We start from the raw sequence: 25382 nt of genomic DNA on the forward strand, positions 1-25382 counted from the left end.
ATAACACAACAAAAATCCCTTTATTTTATTTTTTTTACAAAAACAATAACAAAATAAATAAATCACAACATTGTGCTACATTGATTAAGTATTAATGAACGATTAAAATTGTTCAAGTAACAAAAATAAATTTTGCTAATATTAACAAGTGAACAACATAAAATAGTAGAAGAAATTTTTTAGCCTTTTTTTTAGATGTTTCATATTAGTCGTACTTTCTATATACTTTTTTTATAATTGTAAAAAAAAGATTAAAAACATGGATCATGAGTCTTAAATTCATATTTAAGTGAGAAAAAAGAAGAAAAAAAATCACCGCCTAACTCTAACAAATCATTATCGAGGTCAAACAGAGTAAAGTAGAGATTTAACTATGAAAAACCAGTTTATATTTTTGATCCACGTAGATAATGATTCGTCAAATATTAATTTGCGACTTTTTGCGTGCAGATTATTTTACTCCCTTTCTTAAAAGATTTTAAAAATATATATTCAGGGCAGTCATTTAGAAATTTTAAGATTATGAGACTTTAAACAAAAATTTACTGATGTTTATTTTTAAATGAAAAAAAATGGCAGCTTGAAATTTGTTTATCAAAAATCAATTTAAAAAAATCAAATTTAAATATCAATATTTGTAAGCTGTTTCCGATAAAGCATATGCAGCAAATTTATCTGAGAAGTTTATACAAAACTGTTTTAGACATAAAAATTCCAACAAAATATTGTACAACAATGAAACAGTTACAAAATATGCTTGAGATGTAGAACTTTCAGTTTCCCTGAAAATTTAAGAGGACTGAATAATTTCACATCTCTATCAAATGAAGCAGAATAGTTATGCTCCAGGTGACGGTCTAGTCATAATCTCTTCAATCCATTTTTCAAAATAACTAACTCGTGTGTAAATATCGGGATATCCTTCTTTGGCGCAGCCAGAACCAAAGGACGTTATTCCGGCAACATAGTATTGACCGTTTACCAAACATTGTAAGGGGCCACCCGAATCACCCTGTAAAAAATGTGAATATTATGTGATTATGAAAAAAAAAATTTTTTTAACTTAAGAGTAACTATTTTGGCTCAATACAATAATCATAAGAATGTCCGGTGAATCGGAAAAGTCTAAATTCTTTTCCAATTAGCCTGGCCCATTGCAAAATGACGACGGTGTTTTTCAATTGAGCGGGATTTTTCAATTGAGCCTTCCAATTACGTGGCCAAGGTTTGAATTCCAGTGGTAACCATTAGGAGTAACCATTTTGGCTCAATACAATAATCATAAGAATGTCCGGTGAATCGGAAAAGTATAAATTCTTTTCTAATTAGCCATTGCAAAATGACGACGGTGTTTTTCAATTAAGCGGGATTTTTCAATTGAGCCTTCCAATTACGTGGCCAAGGTTTGAAATCCAGTGGTAACCATTAAGAGTAACCATTTTGGCTCAATACAATAATTATAAGAATGTCCGCTGAATCGGAAAAGTCTAAATTCTTTTCCAATTAGCCTGGCACATTGCAAAATGACGACAGTGTTTTTCTATTGAGCGGGATTTTTCAATTGAGCCTTCCAATTACGTGGCCAAGGTTTGAAATCCAGTGGTGAATGGTCGATATGAGTTCTGTTCCCGGCATGCATCGATCACTGTGCTGATGTAAAAATATTCTCAGTGGTAATTGAATCACTGGTTAAAAATCCTCGTACCACCCGGCTAAGCGTGGGAGGTTTTCGTGATTTTCTTTTTTCCAGATGTAGTGCATGCTGGTTAATACTATCAAAAAGTCCTCCACGAAGGCTAGCTCTGCTTTGAGTGCAAAATTATAAAGTTATGGAGTTGAACATAGACCCATTTATGGGGTTACGTAGTCGTAAATCCATAAATGGGTCGGTTGTTCAAAATAAAATAAAGTCAGTCGTTTAATTAACCTAAACAAGAAAACAGTTTTCCCACTATTAGCTTCTAAATTTGAATTAAATGAACAATTGTCATGTCAAAAGGCAAATTTTAAATAACTCTTCCTGTAACCAAGCATTCTCAATATTTATACAGTGTTTCATAACAACAAATCAACCACAAAAAACCGACTTAGCGAATCATTTAGTTCCACTAATGTTGCCATTCTAAACTTACTAAATTGATTTGCCTTTTATTGAAGACTTTATACGTAAAAATAATAAAGTTTCAAAGAACTCTCTAGTGTAAGCCTTTTAAATTTAAAAAGGGTCCCAGATGGTCGTAAACGTTTTAATAAAGTTGCCAAAAGTTAGCGAATTATCAATTTTTATCGGAAAGTAAGAAGTCTTGATTTTTATATTCTGTTAAGTCTAGTTCTGCCAGCATTAAGTGATTAACTGCAATAATATTTTGCACTATTAAAATTTTCATTCTAAAATTAAAGTAAAATAACTAGCAGTAGTCAGTCTATCCAATTAACCATTAATTGGATAACAATCAATGGACAATTTACCGTCGAATTAATTGAAGTTTACGGTAAAGAAAATTTTTTTCCTTTACGATTTCAAAACCGTTTACAACTAGTATAGTTAAAAAAAAACATGAATGGAAAACGATACAGTTTTTCTACACCATTTGCAGCTAACATGGTTGAAAAATCATAAAATATGTGGTTTAATTAGTTAATCTGGTTGCTTCACCTGCTGAAAAGGATGGGAAATACTACACTTTTTGTGTTCAGCAGTTAATGCTGTTGCGATCGATGCGTAAATGAAAGTATTTTATTGTAATAGACCAGAATCACAAATTGGGAAGTTCAGAACACTGGAAACTCTTCATGTTGTAAAGGAAATGGCGAAAATATTGTGACGTGAACGCTCGAACTTGAACCCATCTTCTGTCGGTCATCAGATTGACAAATTATCCTTCTCGATTATAATATCTACCCAACTGCAAGGAATTAAATGGCTTCACTAGGTGGGTCTAACTGGGGTGACAAATTTCTGGTTTGTCAACCGTAATAGGTAAAAGTGGTTATTAAATGGCTTTTCTCATAGTTAACAGTTTGAATGGAATCTTATTTATGGTTATTTGACTGATTTATTTTAATATGGTAAAGTAGCAATTAAATAAATTGTTATTTTACCATTTTTTTTCATTTTATATTTCTAGCAGTGTGTAGTTTAAGCTGTGATATTGGTAATTTTCAATTGTTCGTTTTTTTTTTTTTTTTTTTTTTTTTTTTTTTTTTTTTTTTTTTAAAAGTTGCATTGATTATTCAGAAAATCAACAGAATGGAGTTAAAGGCAGAAAATATTTTAATTCCTGTAGGATAAATATAAATCATTTTGTTACTATGCAAAGATTTTCAGTAGTTTCAAAACGAAACTCTTCAAGTTTAAGAAGAAAAAGAAACAGACTACTTACTTGGCATGTACCTTTACCCCCTTCTAAGATTCCTGCGCACATGTGCCAGCTTTTAATTGGAATTTGATAGTTTGGATAATAGACTTGATGGCATACATTATTGTCGAAAATTTGTATTTCTACCTCTCGTAAAACATTGGAGCCTCGCTTATCTGAAAAAAAAAACCAGACATTTGAAATATTATGTAGTACAATTGAAAGGATTTAGTTATCGAAACATTATTAAACACACAGAATACTTTGAAACAGTAGGGTCAAAATGAAAGCACAAATCAGGCTTACTAAAAGAATCAAAAATCACATAGAAATATGAAGTTGCAAACACTAACCTTAGCTGCTTGATGAGTTAGCAAATTTTATCTGCTATACAAGGAAAATAATTCAAAATCCTTTTGCGCTATTTTATTTATTCTGTTTTTCCTCATAATTAGGACCAATACTACTGCAGAAGACTGTTACGAAATAATATTGTAAAAACTATGTGCATCCACATATTTTTTTTAACCATTTTTACTCCAAAATGATTGTTGGTAAATCGAATAATGTAAAGTCATTAGCAAGAGCAAAAATGAAGTTACTTACTAAGTGCCAAATTAAAGAAGTATTCACTATACCGTTGTCCTTTTTTCACCAAAAATGATTATAAAATAGTATTATTAATGACACAAGTTTACAGGTACTCATTTTCAAGTATTATTTATTGTCTATACAAATTGCCCTAACAGTAAAGCCTTTTTTTTTTTTTTAAAGCCGAACAAAGTCGAGTTCAACGGTGCCGAGTTTTTTCAGTAGAACATTATACAGAAAATAAATTACTCCTTTCCATGCAGTGTAAAATATATATCTTATACACTGTAATATTAATATAATAATATTTTTTTGTAATATTAATATAATAGTGTACGCTTTAAATCTACGAATATAGTAAATAGATTATTTTTAATAGTTACTAAATTTTCTTTAACACACGCTCTAATTATTACCTCATAACTGTCTTGAAATTATTTATTGTAATTATTCATAGAAATTATTTATATTAATAGTAACTATTTATAGTAATTACCTTAAACCCACGTGGAGAAACTGATTAAATATTACCGGCTATTATTAATAATTGTTGTTTTTATTTTGGGTTTTACACGTTTGCTAGGTAAAGGTTAACTTTGTCTTTTCTTCCTTTGGTTAGGTAGATATTTAAATTCTAGATTACAGTGAACCATAACAAACTAAATTAAAATTGTTCAAGAGCAAAGATTGATTTTTTTAATTATTATTTTAATTAATTATTTATTATTTATTTTAATTAATATTATTTTAATTAATATTATTTTAATTAATTTATTTAATTATTATTTTAATTAATTCTAATTATTATTTTATTTAAACTTATTTTATTTTAATTTTTTATTTTTTTGATCACGTGGTTAGTTACATGGTATTCTACTTAGTTCTTTTATCAAAAATAATGTTGTATGATTTCCATCAAATTTCGAATAGCTAAGAAAAATCGAAAAAGAAATGGAAAATATTATAAAAAAGGACGCATAAGTTAAAGTATTTTCTAGTGCAACTATTATTAAACCAATTTTCCCCCTTTCTTAAGATTACATTTTAGTTCAATGCATGATTCTAATTTACTGCTAAACTGTTTTCCTATAATTTGCAAGCGTAATATTCGATGAGTTTTTATTAATTAATGCAGTTTTAATAATTCTACTAGCGTAACAATGAAATATTGTGAGAAACTTCCTTGTTACATAGGGAACAATTAAAAAAAAATTAAGCTAAAAAAAAGAAACAGGAATTCATATTTTTAAATCAGGTTTTTTTGCTTTGAAAATTACATCGATTAGTATTCTTTAAACGTTTCATTAAATAATTATTTTTCTAAAAATGGATCACCTTGAAATCTACATGAAGGTCAGATCTTCTTGTTATTGTATTGTAATTACCCAATTTTTATTCTAAATAAACAAAAGAACACTTCATATATTTTTTGACCAATTTTTTAAAAAAATGAGTAGAGATGGCTTTATGTCTTGTGATTATATTCATGCTATAATTAAGTGCAAATCTTTATAAACAACTTTATGTGACCAATGCAGTCAGTGTAAGTATGATAACTGTTCAAAATATTATTTAGGAAGGAGTTTAATATTTCAGAGAAAAAAATACTGAATAATAGTGAAAAATTTTACTGTCAAACCATTTTTTCCGGTAATTTACACTCTCTTAAACCTAGTTTTAAAAAGGAAAAAAAACATTTAACAAAATCCAAAAACTTTTGAATTTCTAAGAATTAAAAATATTTTTTTTATTTTGATAAATTAAAATGAAATTTTTAATTAAACTTATCAAACTCGAATTTATTAGTTTAAGGGAAAAGGAAAAGCTTGTTACATATACATAAACATAAATCATATTTTTAATATTTAAACATGACAATTTTAAATATGTTATATTTACTAACTACTAGATGGCAGCACTACAACAAATTCTTAAATATTCTTTTACTCGTTAGTATAGTTGACAAATTTCTGGTTTGNGAAAAAGTGGATAAGAAAGCAAATGTAAGTCAACTTATCACATACATACTTAATCATTTATACGGATATTAATTTGTAATAAAATCTCATAAATATTGTTACTTTTGCAACTCTACGAGTCTCATGTGTACTTAGTACCAATTATAGTTAACAATATTTGTTCTACATTAGAATTTATGTGATTGGGATATAGAGTTACCTATATATTTCAACTAAAAGTAAAGTTTAAAACATTATTTTAATTTAAATACGTTTTTTTTTTACTTTGGAAAAAGTATTTGACAATTATTTGATTGACACTCCGGACATAACTAAGTTACAATCATTTCAATAAAATTATTTTTTAATAACTGTAGACAATTTTCCTCAATGTAAACTCAAAATAAAGATGATTAAGGAGTCGAATCGAGAGCCTTTTGATTTGGCGATAATTTTTGTCTAAATTTGATGAAACTCCTTTTTTGGTAACCATGATATTCTTTGCCATCTTTACTTTCACTGACCTTCGGGTTATCGCATCTTTTGTTTAGCGTTATGTGATTGGTTCTTGGCGTAATTTCATATAGTGCCCGCCGCTAATAAAATCACCGGATAATAAAATCAGCCGCTTTATTAAATCAAATCGGCAAGAACCGAATAGTTACAATATTAATGCATGTTAAAAACATCCTTTAATAAAATCAATGCCGCCGCTTTTTAAAATCAAAATTTTGACTACATAATAAATCAAAGGTGCACTATTTCAGCTTTTTTTTTGTTCTTATTTATAAAATTTTATTTTTTCGAAGTTTAAAGAGTTTTTTAGAAGAAGCAACAGTTACTCACAAACCTGTGAAACAGGTGTGGTTAGCACTTTCCTGCTGTATACAGAGTGTAAGGGTTAAGGAAAAATGTGGGTGGTAAGCAGCGAGTTCATAGAAATCAATTTATCAATGTTAATTCCTTTACTTGAATGAAGTTTGGAGAAACCTATCTCACTCAACAGGAGGTTGAATTCTTATCTTACTTTTTATTGAATGAACCATAGAAGGGAGAGAAGTTTCTTTTGTTATCTATCTTAACAGAGAACATGAATAGATTTCCAAAAACTGTCTCTGCACATGTTCCATATTATTTAAGCCGTTTGAGTAAATTATAGTTAGAGCACATATCCTTTTTAAGTTCGTTTGGTGTTAAATTTTCTCAGCATGCCGAAAAGGAAGGTTTTGAGTCTTAAAGATAAATTCGAAGTGTCGCAAAACTATGATAAGCTTCCTGAATGTAGTCAACGTGAAACTTCAATGGAGATGGGGCTCATAACTGTTTCGAAGAAATGATCAGCAATGAAGAAAATGAAATGGACTAGAATTTTTCACGTTACGTAGCTATTGACGATAACCTACAAACATCAGGAGAAAAATCTGATTCTAAAATTGTTAGAGACATCAAAAATTGCAAAGTTATTTCCCATCAAGAAATGGAGGAATCAGATTCAGAAGATGAAATAAACTCATCAGTGCCATCTTCAATGGAAGTCAGAAAAGCACTTAATGTAATGCGGCAAGCTTTAGAACAAAGAGGAGGAATATCGAAAACTATAAAAACTTCTATAAACTCTTAAATGATGTTGAAAAGTTAATTTTAAATACTGCAACTCAAGCAACCATTGATCGGTTTTTTGCAAAACTTTCGTAAATTTAATCTTATGTAGGGTTTTACTTTATTAAAATAATTAAATTAGTTAAAATAAAGCATTACTGTGGTCATTATTTCAGCTTTTAAAGTGTGTGCATTTAGAATACATCGTAAAATTTGTTTCTTTTTTCAAATGTTGAATCGCCTCTTAATAAAATCAGCCGCTTAATAAAATCAAAAGAGCATAAAACGAAGGTGATTTTAATAAACGGCGGGCACTGTATACACAACACTAAGGTTTACAAACTCTAAATTTATTACTTCGAACATAAACGTAGACAAGGAATGAATAACCAAGTTAAATTATGTCAATAAAATATTCAAATAAAAAATTATAAACCCTGAAAAATTCAAAAATATTATTTATAGAGGGTTGAAAGAGTTCCTGATAAATTCTGAAAAAAATTTCTGTTTTTTAAAATGACAAGATGAAAGATTTTTTATTAATTAGATTAAATTAGGATTAAATTAATTATTTTTTCCAAATAGTTTTTAAAATAATTTTAAAAAATTATTCGCTAATTTTAAAATCTTGCATTTAATTCAAAAAAAAAATTATGAATACTGTGTATAGAAAATTTGAATAGCGCTCGAGGGGGAAAAATCCAAATATACGTATTTTTAAGAGTTTTATTTTTTGAAAACTATTCTAACAATTTCATGCAAATACTTTGTTAAAACCCTTAAATTTAAGCCCTAACTCATATCAATTCAGATAGCTCACCTTCTGAATTTTCTCTGGACGCAGGAGCTGGAATCGTTTGTGAACAGTTTTGTTTTCTTTTTCTGATTAGAAATTTCAAAACAACTTTGATGGATAGTTACAGCCAATTCTTTTCACAATCGAACAACATTCGACGAAATTCACCTTAGATGGTAGTTCAGTGGATTCCATTGAACTGTGGCATTGCGGGCAATAAGAAAGCTGTCTATCTTGCCAAGAAGTGATTTTTGGTTCCCAAGAAACCTTCTGATAATTTGGAATTACAATCAACTGAACTGGAAATTTTCAAGTGCTTCTTTCTGTGAAACGGCTTTGAATTTTTCTACAGGCTAACCTTGGAATGTACTCTTCGCCAAATCTAAACCACAGGAGATTGTTCCAAATTCAACTTTTTATCGAGCGGTTGCAGTTTCGATTTAGACTCCTGATTGTCGTCGTGGACTCTTCTACGGGATCTGTTTGTATGACTAGCAAGGATATGACTCTTTTGCATTTGGACGAGTGCCCTATCTTCTTTCTCTAGTCAAGTGCAGAAATATTAACGATGCCATGGTATAATGGCCTAGTGGTCAAACGACTGGCATTTGATAAATAAATAGAAAACTATTTATTCTTGTCAATTTCAAATAATAATATTGTATATTTCAATAAATGTCCGAATCTTTAAAGTGCCGGAATAGTTAGGCTCCTCTTCTGATAATTTTCCACTTATCTTGTAACCAAAAATATGACTAGAAGTGATCTCCTTTTCACAGAATTTACAGAATTACAATAATTTTAAATTTATTCGCTTCAATTGTCTTTAAACTTCGCAACAACAAAATATTTCACCTGAATTTATTTTCCAATAAGAGATTAAAATAAATTTTTATTTTAGATGTTTCAAAAAATCTTATAATTTAAGCACTCGAAAGAACTATTGTCATTGTTAAAAGAAAATATTATTATTATTATTATTATTATTATTCTTATTTTTACTACTACTACTACTATTATTATTATTATTATTATTATTATTATTATTATTATTATTATTATTATTTTTACTACTACTATTATTATTATTATTTTACTATTACTATTATTATTATTATTATTATTATTACTATTATTATTATTATTATTATTATTATTACTACTGTTATTATTATTATTATTATTATTAAATCGTACTTGGGAAACACTTTTGTTAAATTAATATTTTTATTTATCGCAATACTTCTTTTATTCTTCTACCATAATTTTAAGTTGGAATGAGATTCCAATTAGCCTGATATACTTTTATACCTGATTATAACAACAATAATGAGAAAATATCTATCATATATTGTAACTCGATCATTGTTTTTAATTGCTATTTTTATTCATCGAAGTTTTTTTTTTATGTTTTAAGCTGGGACGGAATTCCAGGTTCAACTGACATACATTTACACCTGATTGTAGGAATAATAATTGTAATAGTAATAAATTTTGCTTTATGGCTTCCCTTACAACTAGTAAAATATATAAGTCCTTCATTTCACTGTGATGGTGAAAATTGCTGGACATTAACATAACAAAAAGTAAAATTCAAAAACTAATAACGAGAAATTTCCCTAATCTTTTATTAATAAGAAGTGTGGTGCCGCATATATGTTTAACATTAAAAAAAACATAAATATTTCCAACCTTGAAATTTCGCCAAAGAATGCCCAACGATCTTGAATTACCAAGAACATGATTTTCAAAAAATTCAATCAGAGCGAAGCCTTCAATGCCAAGGCGCAATTTAACGACGTTTCTTAGGGTTCAAAAACTTCTTCTCAAGGTTAAAGATAATTGATGGAGACATTGTTGCACATAAAAAAAGTTTTTTTCCCCTGCTTTTATATCACTGGTGTTAATTAGGAGTAAAAATATTAACTTCCCTAATGTCAGCGAAGAACAAAACAAGTGAAAATGGCCGTTTGAATATAATTGAATTTGTCAAAGCTAGTAATTTATTCAATCTATTACATAAATAACTGTATAAACGCATTCCAGAGTTATCCTAAGGGTCTAGTTGAACTCGCCATCAGCGGAAAAAAAAACGAATATAATATATTAAAACGAAATATAAATAAAAACGAACCTATTAACTTCACTAAATCAGCATAATGAAAATGGAAATCTGTCAGCAATAAAGCAAGTTATCAGTTTTAAGGCAATTTTATTGTATTAACCCTTTGATACAGGTGAAAGGACAGTGTCCCATGCATTTTTCTGACGCTCTAATTACTAGCAAAAATACATTTGGGTATTTTAAAATTATAAAAAACAGTCTAATAGTTATTAAAAAAATTCCATTAGATATCAGAATTATATAAGTACTAAAATATAAAATCCAGAGAAAATAGTTTTTCACTTACATGCAAAAATTTACCAACAATTGGTTTTATAAACTAAAGAAATTTCAATGAAGAATAACTATTTCTCTAATATCTAAATAATTGTACACCTACTATATCAATATAATAATATTTTAGGTCTAAATGACTAACACCTTTCGCAGAGATGGAGAGGTGCAAATGCTTACTAAAATTTTCAGCAATAGGCCACAAGTCAGCTTTGGGAGAGATTTTTTTTCACTTACAAGCTCTTTACCGTAAAAAAAAACTCATAGTGCCGTAGTAGCTCAGGGGATAGAGCTCTCGCCTTCCAATCAGGTCAACCGGGCACGAATCCCAGCGATGGCTGCTCGATGCGAATTCCGCACCCTGCTCGCACCAGCCACTGTGCTGATATAAAATATCCTCAGTGGTTAATGGATCATGGGTTAGAGTCCCCTTGCCATCAGACTAACCATGAGAGGTTTTCGTAGTTTTCCTCTCCATGTAACGCAAATGCGGGTAAGTTCAATCAAAATGTTTTTCACGAAGGTAAATTTCTCCCAATACTTGTTATTTTGTCTTCTGCATTGGATTAAAAAATACAAGGCTACGGAAATGAACATTAGCGGTCATAAGCACAAAATTGAGTCAGCTGTTAAACTACGACTAGAAAAAAACCTCATAACTACGAAAATGATGGTATCTGGTCTGGAAACGCGCCAAACACTTGTTGAACATCGCCAAAATCTAAAGTTGGTAATGGTTTGCGGCTGAATTTCCTTGGTGTTGGTGTTGAGGGAGTTAAAATAAATCACAAAGTGAACCAGTAGTATGGTCTAGAGAAGCTGTTGTACTTTTGTGTTCCAAAAATACTTTCATAATGCAAAGTGGAGTTTCAACAAAACTCTGAACCAGCTCCGAAGACGTAAAAGACACGAAAGTGATGCAAGAGACATTTTCTGAACATGATATCATCTTAAAAATGACCACACAACTCGCCAAATATCAATCCCATGGATTACAGTGTATGGTTCAATTTCCAGAGTAAGGCCTGTGCTACGACACACAAAAGTTTGATCTTCCTAAAGCAATTGCTTCAGAGCCCTAAGATATATTGAAGGTAAAAGACTTGTGGCCCATTGCAGAAAATTTCAATAAGCGTTTGCGTCTCTGCGTTGCTGCAAACGGTCGTCACTTTAAAACCAACGAAACTTATTTATTTGTGAAAGTCCACCTTTAGTATTTCTTTGTTATATTTTGTTAATTTATTATTTTTAATAAAGTTATGTTATTATAGTTATTGTTTGTCCGGTTTTTGCTGCTGAACTCTGCATTCGAATCACTTGCGAGGAAAGCGGAAATAGAAGCATCAAAACTCGCTTTGTTTCCTGTAAAAACATGGCGGTTTTCTAATAATCAGTTTTTTTATTTCACTGTGACCCATAGCAGATATCAATCCCTAGATATAGCAGATGTCTCTTTCTGACAATCAAAGAGGTTTTACTGTTTTTAGTTCGTCTTTCTCAAGGTTCATTCATCAAATTTCAACGGTCTCGCTTAAGTCGCGGCTTTATAAATACCTGTATAAGGTCACAAAAGTTATGCTTCCCACAAAAATAAAAAAAAATTAAAAATTTCAATAGGAACCTATTTTTTTCCTATGATTTGTTCGGAAATCTGCTTATAACTTTAGAATGTACAATAAAAATGCTCATAAATTGCTTTGTTTACATAAATGTGTGTAGCAGTAAAGGTTCGTGTAGGATCAAGTAAAAAGGCCTACTCTGAGGGGCTATTTTCTGTTTTGTGTTATGTGTTTTTTTTTTATATTTCTCATCGAGATTATTTGCAGGTATAACACATCGTTTAAAAAAAATATATTATTTTAGAATACAAAAGCTAACGCATACACCCAATACTTTGCAGTAGGTAAAATTTTAAAATCCCACCCAGTTTTCCACCAAAAAAAATTTTCTAAAAATCCAAATAATTTTTGGTAATAAGCTAAGTGAATTTCTTTTTCTAATCAATTTATATCCAAAAAAATATTTTAACACATTACTAGAAATTGGGTCTATAAAGGGCTAATTTTTGATCCATAATTTGCATACTTTATTGAATTTTATTTTTCAACAAGAATTCTAAGAAAAAAGGGTTAAGGGTGTTTAATACGACTATGTGCTGTAGGCTGGTTTAAATAGTTAATAATTACCAAAATCGACTTTTCCCCATCCTGTTGCCACGCACTTCATCCCTAAATATCCAGCTTCTTCATCAGGCAAGCATGCTGCTCTAACATAATCATTAAATTCCATCTCTTTTTCCAACTTAAGCAGAGCTATGTCTTTGTCATAACCATGGTACCAAGGGTTAAAGTGAACTTCAGACACTTGAATCGTTTTCTCTGGACCTTCTGTGAGTTTCAGGTTGTGTTCGCCAACCCTGACCTTCCAAAACACTGGCTGAGGTAAGGAGAACAGTGGGCTATAATAAATGAAGGAAAAATGGTTTCTGTCAGCCTAGTGGCTATTTTCTCCCATTAAATCAAGGGAGGAAATTTGATTCCAAACATGGAATTTCCATTTTAAAAATTTTTAATTTTATTTGCTGAAGAGAAATGGATGGGAAAGTCTGTAATAGCTTTTTTGTGGAACCATGATAATAATTAACGTAAATTTTATGCAATTTTCATTTTTAGCCATTTGAATGACTTGTTCGTTTAAGTTTCCTCATAACCTTCAATGGTGATAGGTCTTCACAATATATCGTTTTTAAAACACTAATTATCACTTTCTAATAACACAGAAGCCCAAATATATCTATGCCAGTTTCTAGCCAGCCGTTATTATAGAGGACCATATGAAAAAAGGCGTCCACATACAATGGGCCCCTACTAAATAAAGCCACCTTGATTTTTTCCATAAATGAAGCAAAGAAAACGTAGGAACCAAACAAATACATTATGAAATCCATATCTAAGCACATACCTACAAGGAGTAATTCACTTGCTGCTTCCCCTGAACTGGAAAAAAAATATGGAATAACCGAATTTTTTATCTAACTTAAAATATGTGTTGTTGCGTACTATTTACCAATCCCAAAAGAACAATAGCATCAATATTATGTCAGTATTATCAATATTATGAAGGCTGCTGATAATTAAAAATTCTAGAATTGCCGCTTTCAGAGAAAACTGGATGCCCCAAATCGGATTTGTCCAGCTGGGAAAAAACGCCATTTACATTGCAAAATTTTCACAGTGTTGGTGTTTGGATAATATGGTGCATGTCACGCATGGCTTGGTCTTTTACCTGCCATATCTCCGGAAGAAAAAATGAGAACAGTCCTGAGTAACACTGTATATACTGAAAAGTTTGGAGCAGAATTGAAGGTTGACGTCATTGAAACGTGGGATAACATTGATGCCACTCTCCTCCTGGGTTTAGTAAATGGTACGCAGCATCTTATATTTCACGGATATGTTTCATACGTTCATATGTTCATACTTGACGGATATGTTTGCTGTACTCGGGCACTTTAATTGTACTTTTTTTTACTTATTATTTTTTCCTGTCCAAGTGAAACAGGAAGTGAGTTACGCCTTGCAAATATATGTTTAGTTATAGATTTTCTCAATATGGATGTTTGGTTGTCATTGTTTTCTTAGTGTCAAGTTATGGCAATATAGTCTAAGTGCCTTTATTTAGTTGGGGCACATTGTATAATAAAGGAGCCTTAAACTACTCAAGGATACTTTTATAAAAAGCTAGGCTATGTATTAACCATCTTAATGCGTAAACGGAACAAAATATAGAAAAACGATTTTTTTTTTTAAACTCAAAATTGGTAATAGAGCAAATTAATTTAATTTAATGCTAATATAATCTGGGAGTTGTTTGAGTGAAAAGTGTTTACATGGTTTGACTCAATTTCAAACAATAGCTTCCAGTACAACTGCTGATTTCGAATCAATTTCGAAGAAAAAATAATGGAAAATTTACAGTAAAAATTCAAAAAAGGTTGCTCTGTTTTAATCAAATAATTTATATTTTTAAATTGATGTGATTTAGTGATTTGAGGCAGGGCAGAATAAAGATGAGATTTTAATTAGATTCTTTTAGATCAGGGTTTTTTTTTATCTCTTTTCCGCGAAGTATTTACGGTTCCCAAAACATTACTCAGTGCTTCATGAAATAGTAAGGAATGTTTAAAATGAAAATAAAACGAATATTTTAAAGTTTTTTTTATTGAAGAGTTGTCAGTACGTCCTTCTCATTAAATCTGTATTTAACTAAACGAAGAAAAAAAATTTGATAAATGCAATAGTGTCGGTAACAAATTGAATCAAACAGCAAATTGTACATCGTTAATATTTGTCTTGAATTTATTTACTCTTTTATGAATTTTTATCTCAAAGAAATTGTTTGCTGACTGCAATGGAAATTTAAACCGAAATGAACATTTTTTTAATTGTTAAAGTATATGTCCTGCAAGCTAAAATAAAAAACGTGACCTTGACTCATTAATTCTATTTTGTCGTGCTAATTACAATGTACTAATTACATTATTATTACAGTAATTATGTATTGTACTAATTGCAGTGTATAACTGTGAGGTAGAAATTGAACGCTCTGCGTTGAATTTCTAATTTCAATTTTCCGATTACTTTTTCAAAAATCCTTTGTGACTGAAAAGCTTTTGAAAATCTCTGTTTTACAGAACCAGGGTTGCTTTTTTACAGTATCAGAGTCATCTGGTTGTTTATTTTTTTTTTTGGGGGGGGGAGGAATTTTTAAGCCTGAAATTACACTTACATAGTAATAAATTTTTTATAATTCTCAAAAATACTTAGATAATCATTTTATACATTTAGGAGTGTTTAGATTATGCGATTTATCATTCTCATCAATGAAGTTTAAAGCTCTTAAAGGTTTGAGGGACCAGCAATAAATTGCAAACGAAAAATAGTGTTTTTGAATACCCTAAGCCAAAAGGTGTAGCGATAAATTTGTAATTTTGGTTATTATATGCAGCAACAGCGCAATATTTCGTAAACCAAGCTTAAATATTTATGGTGATATGGACATTTTTATAAATAAAAAAAACAATATTTTGTCGTATATTTTTTTGCTATAACTTAAAAGATATTCAATAAAATTAAACAAAATTTTTGGAGCAATTTAACTTCTTTATTTCTTTAAAATTTGAGGAAAATTTGTTTAAAACAGCGCAACATATGAGTAATTAAGGTAATTCGTTTATACTGCTCATACACGGAAAAAATTAATTGTTTTTTTCATAATGTTGCAGTGAATCGTATTTGGCAACTAATGAAAGAAATCCGATTTGAATATCTTAAAAATTTAAAAAGTCTTAAGCAATTTTCTCTTTCTTTCTTCGTACTTTAGAAAAGAAAGCTCAAAAATGATAAAGGTTTTGCACAAATTTCATTTTGTATTTTAAACAATATTTATTAAAATCGACACCAGTGTTAAAGTTCATCCCTCATAAAAGTCTTTCTTTTTTTCTTTTTTTTTCTTTGGCGGTTTTTTTTTTTTTTACTTAATGCAATTTCCTTTTCGTGTACGAACGTTTAGTGAATTGTATTACCATTTGTTATTTAATTTTATAAATATTCCATTATCTTACGATACAAAAAAATATTTGTAGAAAATCATTTATCATTTCGAACTTTATTTTAATATGTAAAACACTACTTTAAAAATTGTTTGAAACTTTTTAAATGTTTGAGACATTCAAATCGGACTTTTTTTGATTAGTCGCCAAATACGATTGACTACAACATAATGAAAAAAATATATATACCATTTTTTTCCGTTTATGAGCAGGTTTAAGAAAGCATTTCAGAATTATTTTAAATTGCTCTAAAATTTTTGTTAAATTTCATCGAATATTTTTGAAGTTACAGCAAAAAAACAAAAGACAAAAAAAATTGAATTTTATAAAAAAAATGTCTATATCTCCATAAAAATTCAAGCTAGGCTAACGAAATTTTGTGCAATTATTGCGTATAATAACCAAAATAATTATTACACATTAAAAATTTATTACTACATTTTTTGACATAGGTTGTTCTGAAAAACTATTTTCCGTTTATAATTTATTATCGATCCGTCTATCCTCTAAAAGGTTTAAACTTTATTGATATGTATGAGAAATCACATAATCTGAAGTTATAAAATGATTCTTAGAATATTTCTTGAGAAATATGAAAAAATGTATTAGTGTAGAAGTATTTCCATTATTTTGTCCACTCCCTGTATAATCACATTATTTCAAGCTTTTGAATCACATCTTTAGTGTTGCTGGATAAAATAACTTTGTAGTGACTCCCTAAGGTAGTATGCTCCATATTTCAGAACTCGAAACACAAGGCTCATTGCAAAGCAAATTCAGCCTGATTGATCAACTCTTGGCTTATTTCCTAATTAGACAGAAAGTCATATAACATAATTGTAATTAGCCTAAGAATATAAGACTAAGTAGAAATATTGAAGATTTTTTTTTCAATTAGCACGGAGCATTTTAAAGAGTCTGACTGTTAAACTACGCTAAATCTTACGTAAAAAGTAGATATAGGCAGTATTTTCTATTCTTCTACGCAAATTTTGTTGATCGCATTATATTAAATGTTAAAATCTTTTTTTTTTATTTATTTTTTACATGGTTTTGAAAATTTTAAAATCAGACACGTACTGTAAAATACGTAAAAGATGTATAGGTCATAGTATTTTTTAATATAACGAAGTCAAAATGCATTCTTTATTTCTAAACTCACTTAAGTGTACAATGCTCACTTAAGTATACAATACTCACTAAGTATACAATACTCACTTGAATATACAATACTCATTCAAGTATACAAAACTCACTTAAGTATACAATACTCACTTAAGTATACAATACTCACTTAAGTATACAATGAGCAGCTGTCAAAACCCACTGTTTATGAACTATTACAGCACCACACCAATGGCCGACTCTTCCAAATTGTGGATGCGTTAGCATTAACGAGGCCTACACAAAGAGAATGCAGAATATGTAATGAAAAATAGTTACCACAAGATCGAATGGTCAGATATTTAATTGAGTAACTATTATATAAAGTGAAAAGTAGAACAGTTTTAAGAAATCATCATATTCTCATAGTCACTCATAGTCACTTTCTCATAGTCACTTTTCCGAAATAAAAAAAAGAATCTGTATACAAAATAAATTGTACTTATAAAAAAATGAACTGCGATCTATCAAACAAAATTAACACAGAAATTGCACTAAATGGTTTAAGAGGAATAGAAAAAATTGACTTATTGACGCCAATGTAGGCGCCAGTATAGATTATTATTGACGCCAATGATGCTTAATTAATTTGATTGGCAATAGTGTTATTCTGGAAGTTGGTGCAATTTAAATAAGTGCTAAAATTACAAATATGCGTTCACTGTAAGTATGTTTAATACCTTTAAAAACAGCATCGAAACTGGTAAGTTTTAACATAGTTACTGTTAAAAGTGATTTTTACCATCCCACAAAAGGATAAGTAACGGAGAAAATCGCGTGATTGTGGTAAATTTTGGCTATCATGACTTGGCCTCGAGCAACAAATGCTACTGAACGTTACTGAATACAGTTAATCTTCATTTTGATGGTATGAACTTTTAAAAACAGGATTTGCTTAATCTAACAAAGTAAAGTCACTTGAATGGCCTCAAATAATAACAATAACTAAAGAAAATATATTATTTCGTATTTATTACTTGCGTCGGTATACAAGTTTCAATTTCGGGCATGATTTCGTTCAGTAACGATTTATTCATTATTTTCCTATTTTAACCTCATAAAAACATATAAACTAACACAAATATGTTTTAAACAAATGAGGTAGATGAATAAGATATGCAACTGCCAGCATAAGTAATAGATATAGCGTTTCAAAAACTTGAACGCTATTCATTTTTGCATATTTTCGCTTAAGGTCATTCGCCCAGCGAGTAATTTAAATAAACTGCAATCTTGGAACAGTATTATTATATGGCTTTTACAATTCCAAAAGTAATCTCCAATTGAGAAAGACCTTTTTTGATATCTCGCTCAAACGTAAAGAAAAAATAGGTGCCTTAGGGCAAACGTTGTCTTCATAATTAAAGTCTCTGTGCTCGTAATAAAAAGAAGAAAGAAAAATTAAAGAAAAATACGTGATGCTTTTCACCTGCCAAGGCCATTTATGTGGTTCTGTTTCATTACCACCAACAATCCTGCTCGTCAAAACAGGACCGATGCCACACTCTGAGAAAGAAAAAATGAGAGTAAAATTAGGTAGATAACAAGTAAAACGTAAATGCACTCTAAATTAACCAGAGATTAAATCAATGAATCTAGGAATCATTTATAATTTTAATCATTATTCTAATCTACTTTTTAATTTTACGAAACTTTTCGATATTCTTTTTTCAAAATATTTCGATGAAATATTTTGAAAAAAAGCATTTTTAATTTCGAATAGACTATAAAATTACATAATTAACTATTAAGACTTAAGTATTAACTTAAATTTCGAAGTTTAGTTAATTCATGTTGAAAATAATTTATTTATGGATTTGTTTTGCTTTTTTAAATTGCTTAAATAATACCAATGTTTGATAAAATGTAATTGATAAATTTGGAGTTAAATTATCAAACAAAAGATGCTTTTATCTTTGACAGCTTGTAATAGTTGTTTCTATACGTTAAAAGATAAAAATGTTTATAGTATAACAGCTATCCTTTCTTCGAATTCTTTCGACAATTTATTATATTTTAATTTGAAATAATTTATTAAGATATTTTACATAATTTATTACAATATTTTATTTACTTTATTAAGGTTATGATCTCGATGATATATGTTATCTAGATTGCAATATAAATTTAAATTTATAAAGGTATTTAATTCCTATTGAATATAATGTATTCAATTATTTTGTCATTTTAACAGTTTAAAAGGTATCGATGTTAGATAGAAAAAAAATCGATAAATTCGGTTCTAAATTAGAATTAAAAAGATGCTTTAATCATCGGCAGCTTATTGTAATTTCTTCTATTTGTCAAAAGATAAACACTCTATTATGACTGTTTATATTTATTATTACGTCTTAAATGTAACCATGATTTTATAAATGTGATTAATACTTAGAGAAAATAATTTATTTAATTATTTGTTTAACTTAACAGTTTTAGGGACATTATTGTTAGATGAAAAGAAAACGATAAATTCAGTGCTAAATTATGATTCAAAAGATGGTTTAATCATCGACGGCTTATAATAATTTATTCTAATTGTCAAAAGATAAACATGCTTATAATATTCATTTTATAGTACAGCTTAAATGCAACCATGATTTTATAAATGTAATTAATACTCATATAAAATGATTTATTTAATTATTTGCTTAATTTAACAGTTTTAGGGATATTATTGTCAGATGAAAAGAAAACGATAAATTCAGTGCTAAATTATGATTCAAAAGATGGTTTAATCATCGACAGCTTATAATAATTTTTTCTATTTGTCAAAAGATAAACATGCTTATAGTATGACTGTTTATCTAATATCAAAATATAAATTATCCTTTCATTAAATTCGTAAGACAATTTATTATGTTCCCTTTTAAAACATTTAATTAAGATCATATAACATATATTATTAAAGCTTAACTGTTAACATCAATTTATAAATGTAATTAATTCTTCAAGAAAATCATTCATTTAATTATTTGCTTACTTTAACAGTTTAAATAACGCTAATGTATGATGAAATCAATAAACTCGGTTTCATTGATTTCATTCACACTGGATTCAAAAGAAATCAATAAATTGGAGGTTGAATTACCACACATCAACAACGTGTAATAAATGATTGCTTCTATTTGTCAAAAGATGAACATGTTTAGAATATGATTGTTTATCAGACTTCTAAATGTAACTATTCCTTTCAATGGTTTCTTAAGTTGATTTATTATGTTCTCCTTTGTCAGACACGATTTATTTTATGACCACACCTAAGATTGGCTGGAAGGCATCATAATAAATCTGATTTCTCTGTTTCTGGAAGACAACTAATTTCTCAGTCCTTTCTCGAATTAAAATAACAATTAGATTTGTAAACCTTAAATTCTTATGCAAGCTTTAAATACAAAAAATTGCTACAACGTGAAGAAAATATTTAATTCAAAAAATATAACATCTTCGGGATAACAAATTTAAAGAAGGTTAAAGGTAAAACTAATTTCTAGAGTTAAGTATAGCCTTGAGGGTTGTAATATAGCCTTGATTCATACTATTCTGTAGTTTTTCCACTCAAACTCATCCTATGGTATGCGATAAATAGATCTAAATGCTTACTTTGTGTTACATATAAATAAAGTCGAGACAACTAAAAAAAAGTAGAATAGTCTTCACGTATGCAAAATTGAATGTTTCTCTGTACATTTCGCATTGTTTCTGTTGTTTCTAATGACACTTGAACCATCTGAACTTGTCAGTTACTGGTCTTTTGCGAATTAACTCGGGAAGGTGCGCCTTTCGTTTGACAAGAGAGCACCGCAAGGATGAAATTACATCTTGGCTCAAAACCCTAAAGATGGAGGGCAGTATCACTCTTCCATGAAGCCACTTACTCAATTTAAACATAGATCTGAAGGGGAACGAAACTTTCTCCAGATCCCTGCGCCAAGTGACCGACCACGGAACTTTTAATTCCACAGATTTTACAGGGAAGTATATCGCATATACTCTGTAGGTCTTAGCAGAGTCGATGATCGAACCCGGTACCTCAGTACCAGAGTCTGTTTCGCTAACCACATAGCTACCATGGCCAGTACATTTCATATAATCTTCAAAGGCTTTAATCCAATAGAAGGGAAATTTGGCACATTGATAGTTTAAAGCACGAAAAAGGACACTATGAACATCAGGACACTCGATTACGTACCGTTTGAACATAGTGTGTGAAAATCAAATTTTCTCATGGGGTTAATATTAAAGCTTTGAATCTTATATTTAAAATATGATATCTATAGCTTTTAAGAGCTTAAAGCTCTATTTAATAAACTACGAGTTTCGGAAAAAGTTTATAGCAAGTTTTTCATGCTTCTTCCTAGGTTCCTTAAGTCACGTGAACAGAAGTAAAATCACGAGGAGAGTTTTAGTTGTATGCAGGATAACGAGTATGGAATTGATGTTTTGAAAGCTACTTGAAATACCACCCCGTGCTTTTACTGTTTATAGCTATGTATTTCAAATATTTTTCTAAAAAACATAAATTATGTGAAGTTAACGAGAATTTTAAAGAGTCAAAATTGAAGCGTTGATTAATCAGTGCCAAATCAACCGGAAAATTGCGTGAATGTGATAAAATCATGACTATCACAAGTTGGCCGCAAGCGATAGCAACATTTTTTATGGTAAATAATACTATATATAGTTAATCTTTTCCTTCTATTGGGCGAGTTAAACTTCCTAAAATTTTGTTCTGTTGGATTCTAAAATGTAAAGTCCATGCCAAGCATAACAAAAAATAATAAACATTTGGAACTTAAGTACTATGGACCGAATCCGCGGAATATTTTGTAGGTGGGCTTAAGAAAAATCTGGGTTAAGCTCCTTGAAACTTAAATCATCAAAAATTGTAATTAAAATATTATTGTTATTAGTAATTATCGTCGAGATTACAATATTAGATTATAATTGTAAGATCGAGATTATAAAATAAATCTAGGTTTAATACATAATTATGATCCTAATTAAAGCGTATCTTGACTGTTACGAATTTAATTAATTATTATTTAATTTTATAACTGGCATTGAACAGCTGATCCAATTCTATGTTCATAACTATCAACGCTCAACTTCATAGCATTGTAATTTTAAACTCAATGCTGAAGACAAGGGAACTCTTGGATCAAGCATAAGGACAAATCAGCCTTCGTGAAAGACTTTCTGATTGAACTAACCCGCATTTGCGTTACATTAAGAGGAAAACCTCGAAATCCTCCCACAAGTAGCACTACGACAAGGAGACTCTAATCCATCTATCACTGAGGTTATTTTATGACAGCACTGAGGTCGGTGCGAGCTGGGTGCAGAATTCATATCAACCAGCCACCGCTGGGATTTGAACTTGAATTACCTCATTGCGATATGAATGCTCTTTTCTTCATTTACGTTCATCGAGGCTAAAGTATTTAGAAAATCGGAGGGGTTTTTTTTATATAGGTTTTTTAATCCGAACAATGCCGGGTATAACTAATATGTAAAAATAAAAATGAGAATTTGTTTGTCTGTCGTAAGTACGTTCCAATAAAATTCCTTTTACTGCAGTGAAATTTGGTTTACAGGCATTTCCAAACTCGAGGACGGATTAAAACATTTTATCCGAAAACCTTCAAGCGGGATATGTGAAAAACGGATTTTTCATTAGATTAATATTACGAATAGTTTCAAACAAATTACAGAATACTTTCCCAGGTAAGTCTAGTTTAAATCTTAGTAGCTCATATAGATGTTAATAGTTTTTGCTAAATACGATTACAATTGTGGTTGTAGAAAATCTGTTTTCAGCATTGAAAAAATTTAATTAGTATTGAAAAAATCAAATTAGTATAGAAAAACCAAACTAGTATTGAAAAAAAAACAAATTAGTATTGAAAAAATCAAATTCGTGTTGAAAAAAAATTTATAACTACGGATTTCTTTTAAAGATCATTCCCATTCTAAAATGTGCTTTAATAATTCTAATTATCAAAATTAGTAGAAAAAACAACGAATAGTAAAGTAACTTAAAATTATGTAATCAGTACCAATTTAGCGAAATTATTTTATTGAAGTTTAAAAGGAATTTTAAAAATTAACAAACTCTGAATCAGCGAATCACTTACATGTTGTATTAATCAATTATACAATAGACAAATCAGTGACTTACGAATAATGTTTTGGAGAAATCTATAAATCGGAATATTAGAAAACTGGTGAATCAGATTGAAAATAAATTTTGAACAAATGCTTTAAAACATAAAATTTGTTGTGCTGCAGTCAATGACTATAGTTATCATTTATTTATTTATTAAATTTCACATCTTTCATCAGCAAGAAAATAAATAAATTATTTATAAGTAATTAAATTATTACAGAAATTCTGGAAATTCAAAGGAACTTAAAGCAATCTAATTGAGAAATTAAGAAAAAAAATTAAGCTCATATTTTTGAAATACTATTGCATCATGATTTATTTTTACTTTTTCTAAAATAATTAGTAAAATTAAAAACAATATCTTAATTTCACTTTATGAAGCTTCCTTTTTTCGTCATGTAACACCAAAATACTAAAAAAAAAAATACATAAAAGGAGCGTTAATTTTCAATAAAATCATACTTTAATTAAATACCATTTGAGTAAATATTCAAATTCTTAGTATCAAAATAATAAAGCTCATTTTATCCACACTTTTAAAAAAAAATATTTATTTTTGCAGAAACTCGTCTAGAAAATAAATAAACGAATAAAGAAACTTACTCTCAAAATTTTCACCACCTTCCGCTAAAGATACCAACGATACGAGAAGAACAATGCAAGGTATCGGAAGGAAGAAATGATTGGGCATCTCTAAAGAGAGACAGATGGATCTGAGTAACAGGGTGGTGTCACCAAGGTGTTCTTGGCATGGCCCTAAGAATGTATGATGATGGGCTCGCGGCTGTGTCATCCACAAGAGGCCATCATCCTTACAAACCGGATTTTTAAAATTACTCTCTCCCCCTTCCAGAGAGAGAGAGTGATTTTTTGGCATCAACGGAAGCGACACTTTTATCAACAGACCATCAATTTATCCTACTCAATTATTCCGCAATTTTTATTCTCGCCAAGTTAATGGAAATCCAAGTACCTTGCTTCTAACCGTTTTCAGTGGTTATAAGTGGATTCCCATTTGTTGAAGGTTAGGCTTTGTTTTCACACTAATACATTTGGGTCGGTCAAATTTACATAGTAGTTGCTCTAAGACTTCTAAGGAAATAAAAATTTTAAATAATAAATTGTTATTATTATTTTGTTTTATACTTTGAAGATTTTTTTTTTAATTGAACTTGTGGTACAAACAGGGGTGTAAATTTATTTTCTCAACCCTATTATTATTTGACGGATAAATTCTTTAACTAATCAGTTTATCAGTTACATTATTATTTAGTTCGGAGATTTTTAACTTATAGGTTTTGATCTGGTGGGTGTGGGTCGCTATTCCTGTTCAAAAATTAAAAATTTTGAAAATGAAATGAATAATATTTCTAACATTGCCTGTGCATTCTACTTAAAGATTAATGATTAAACCTAAGTATTCCATACAAAGAAAGGGCAACTTACACAATAAGAAATCAGCCATGAAGCTCCGTATGTATTCATAAGGCTATAAGGATGAATATTTGCCATCTTTTCAAAGTACTTTTCAAATTTTAAAACAAATTTATCAATTACACTTATCTTTATTGAAAATTATCCATAAGTTATTTATTAAGTATCGCTAAGCTGCGTCAGTATATTATATTTATTGTCATTCTTGCTTGCAATACATTATTTGGAAAGGTACGTGCATTTTACACAACATTACGTAACATTAGATGCATTAACATAAAAAATGAATTCCATGATTGTTAATTA

At 29.3% G+C, this 25382-nt stretch overlaps 1 protein-coding gene across 1 annotated transcript; it reads right to left on the reverse strand.

Moving 5' to 3' along the window:
- LOC107446841 (tryptase-2) lies at window positions 1-24513 on the reverse strand. Its single transcript, XM_043041982.2, has 6 exons — window positions 24246-24513; window positions 18906-18982; window positions 17607-17713; window positions 12888-13159; window positions 3384-3535; window positions 1-1012 (listed from the first exon to the last, which is right to left on the reverse strand). The coding sequence occupies exons 1-6, from the start codon at window positions 24433-24435 to the stop codon at window positions 839-841; spliced, it is 972 nt and encodes a 323-aa protein (XP_042897916.1). The 5' UTR covers window positions 24436-24513; the 3' UTR covers window positions 1-838.
- Window positions 24514-25382: the final 869 nt, after the last annotated feature.

The sequence above is a fragment of the Parasteatoda tepidariorum genome, chromosome 3 (genome assembly GCF_043381705.1).
Source record: "Parasteatoda tepidariorum isolate YZ-2023 chromosome 3, CAS_Ptep_4.0, whole genome shotgun sequence".
NCBI lineage: Eukaryota > Metazoa > Arthropoda > Arachnida > Araneae > Theridiidae > Parasteatoda > Parasteatoda tepidariorum.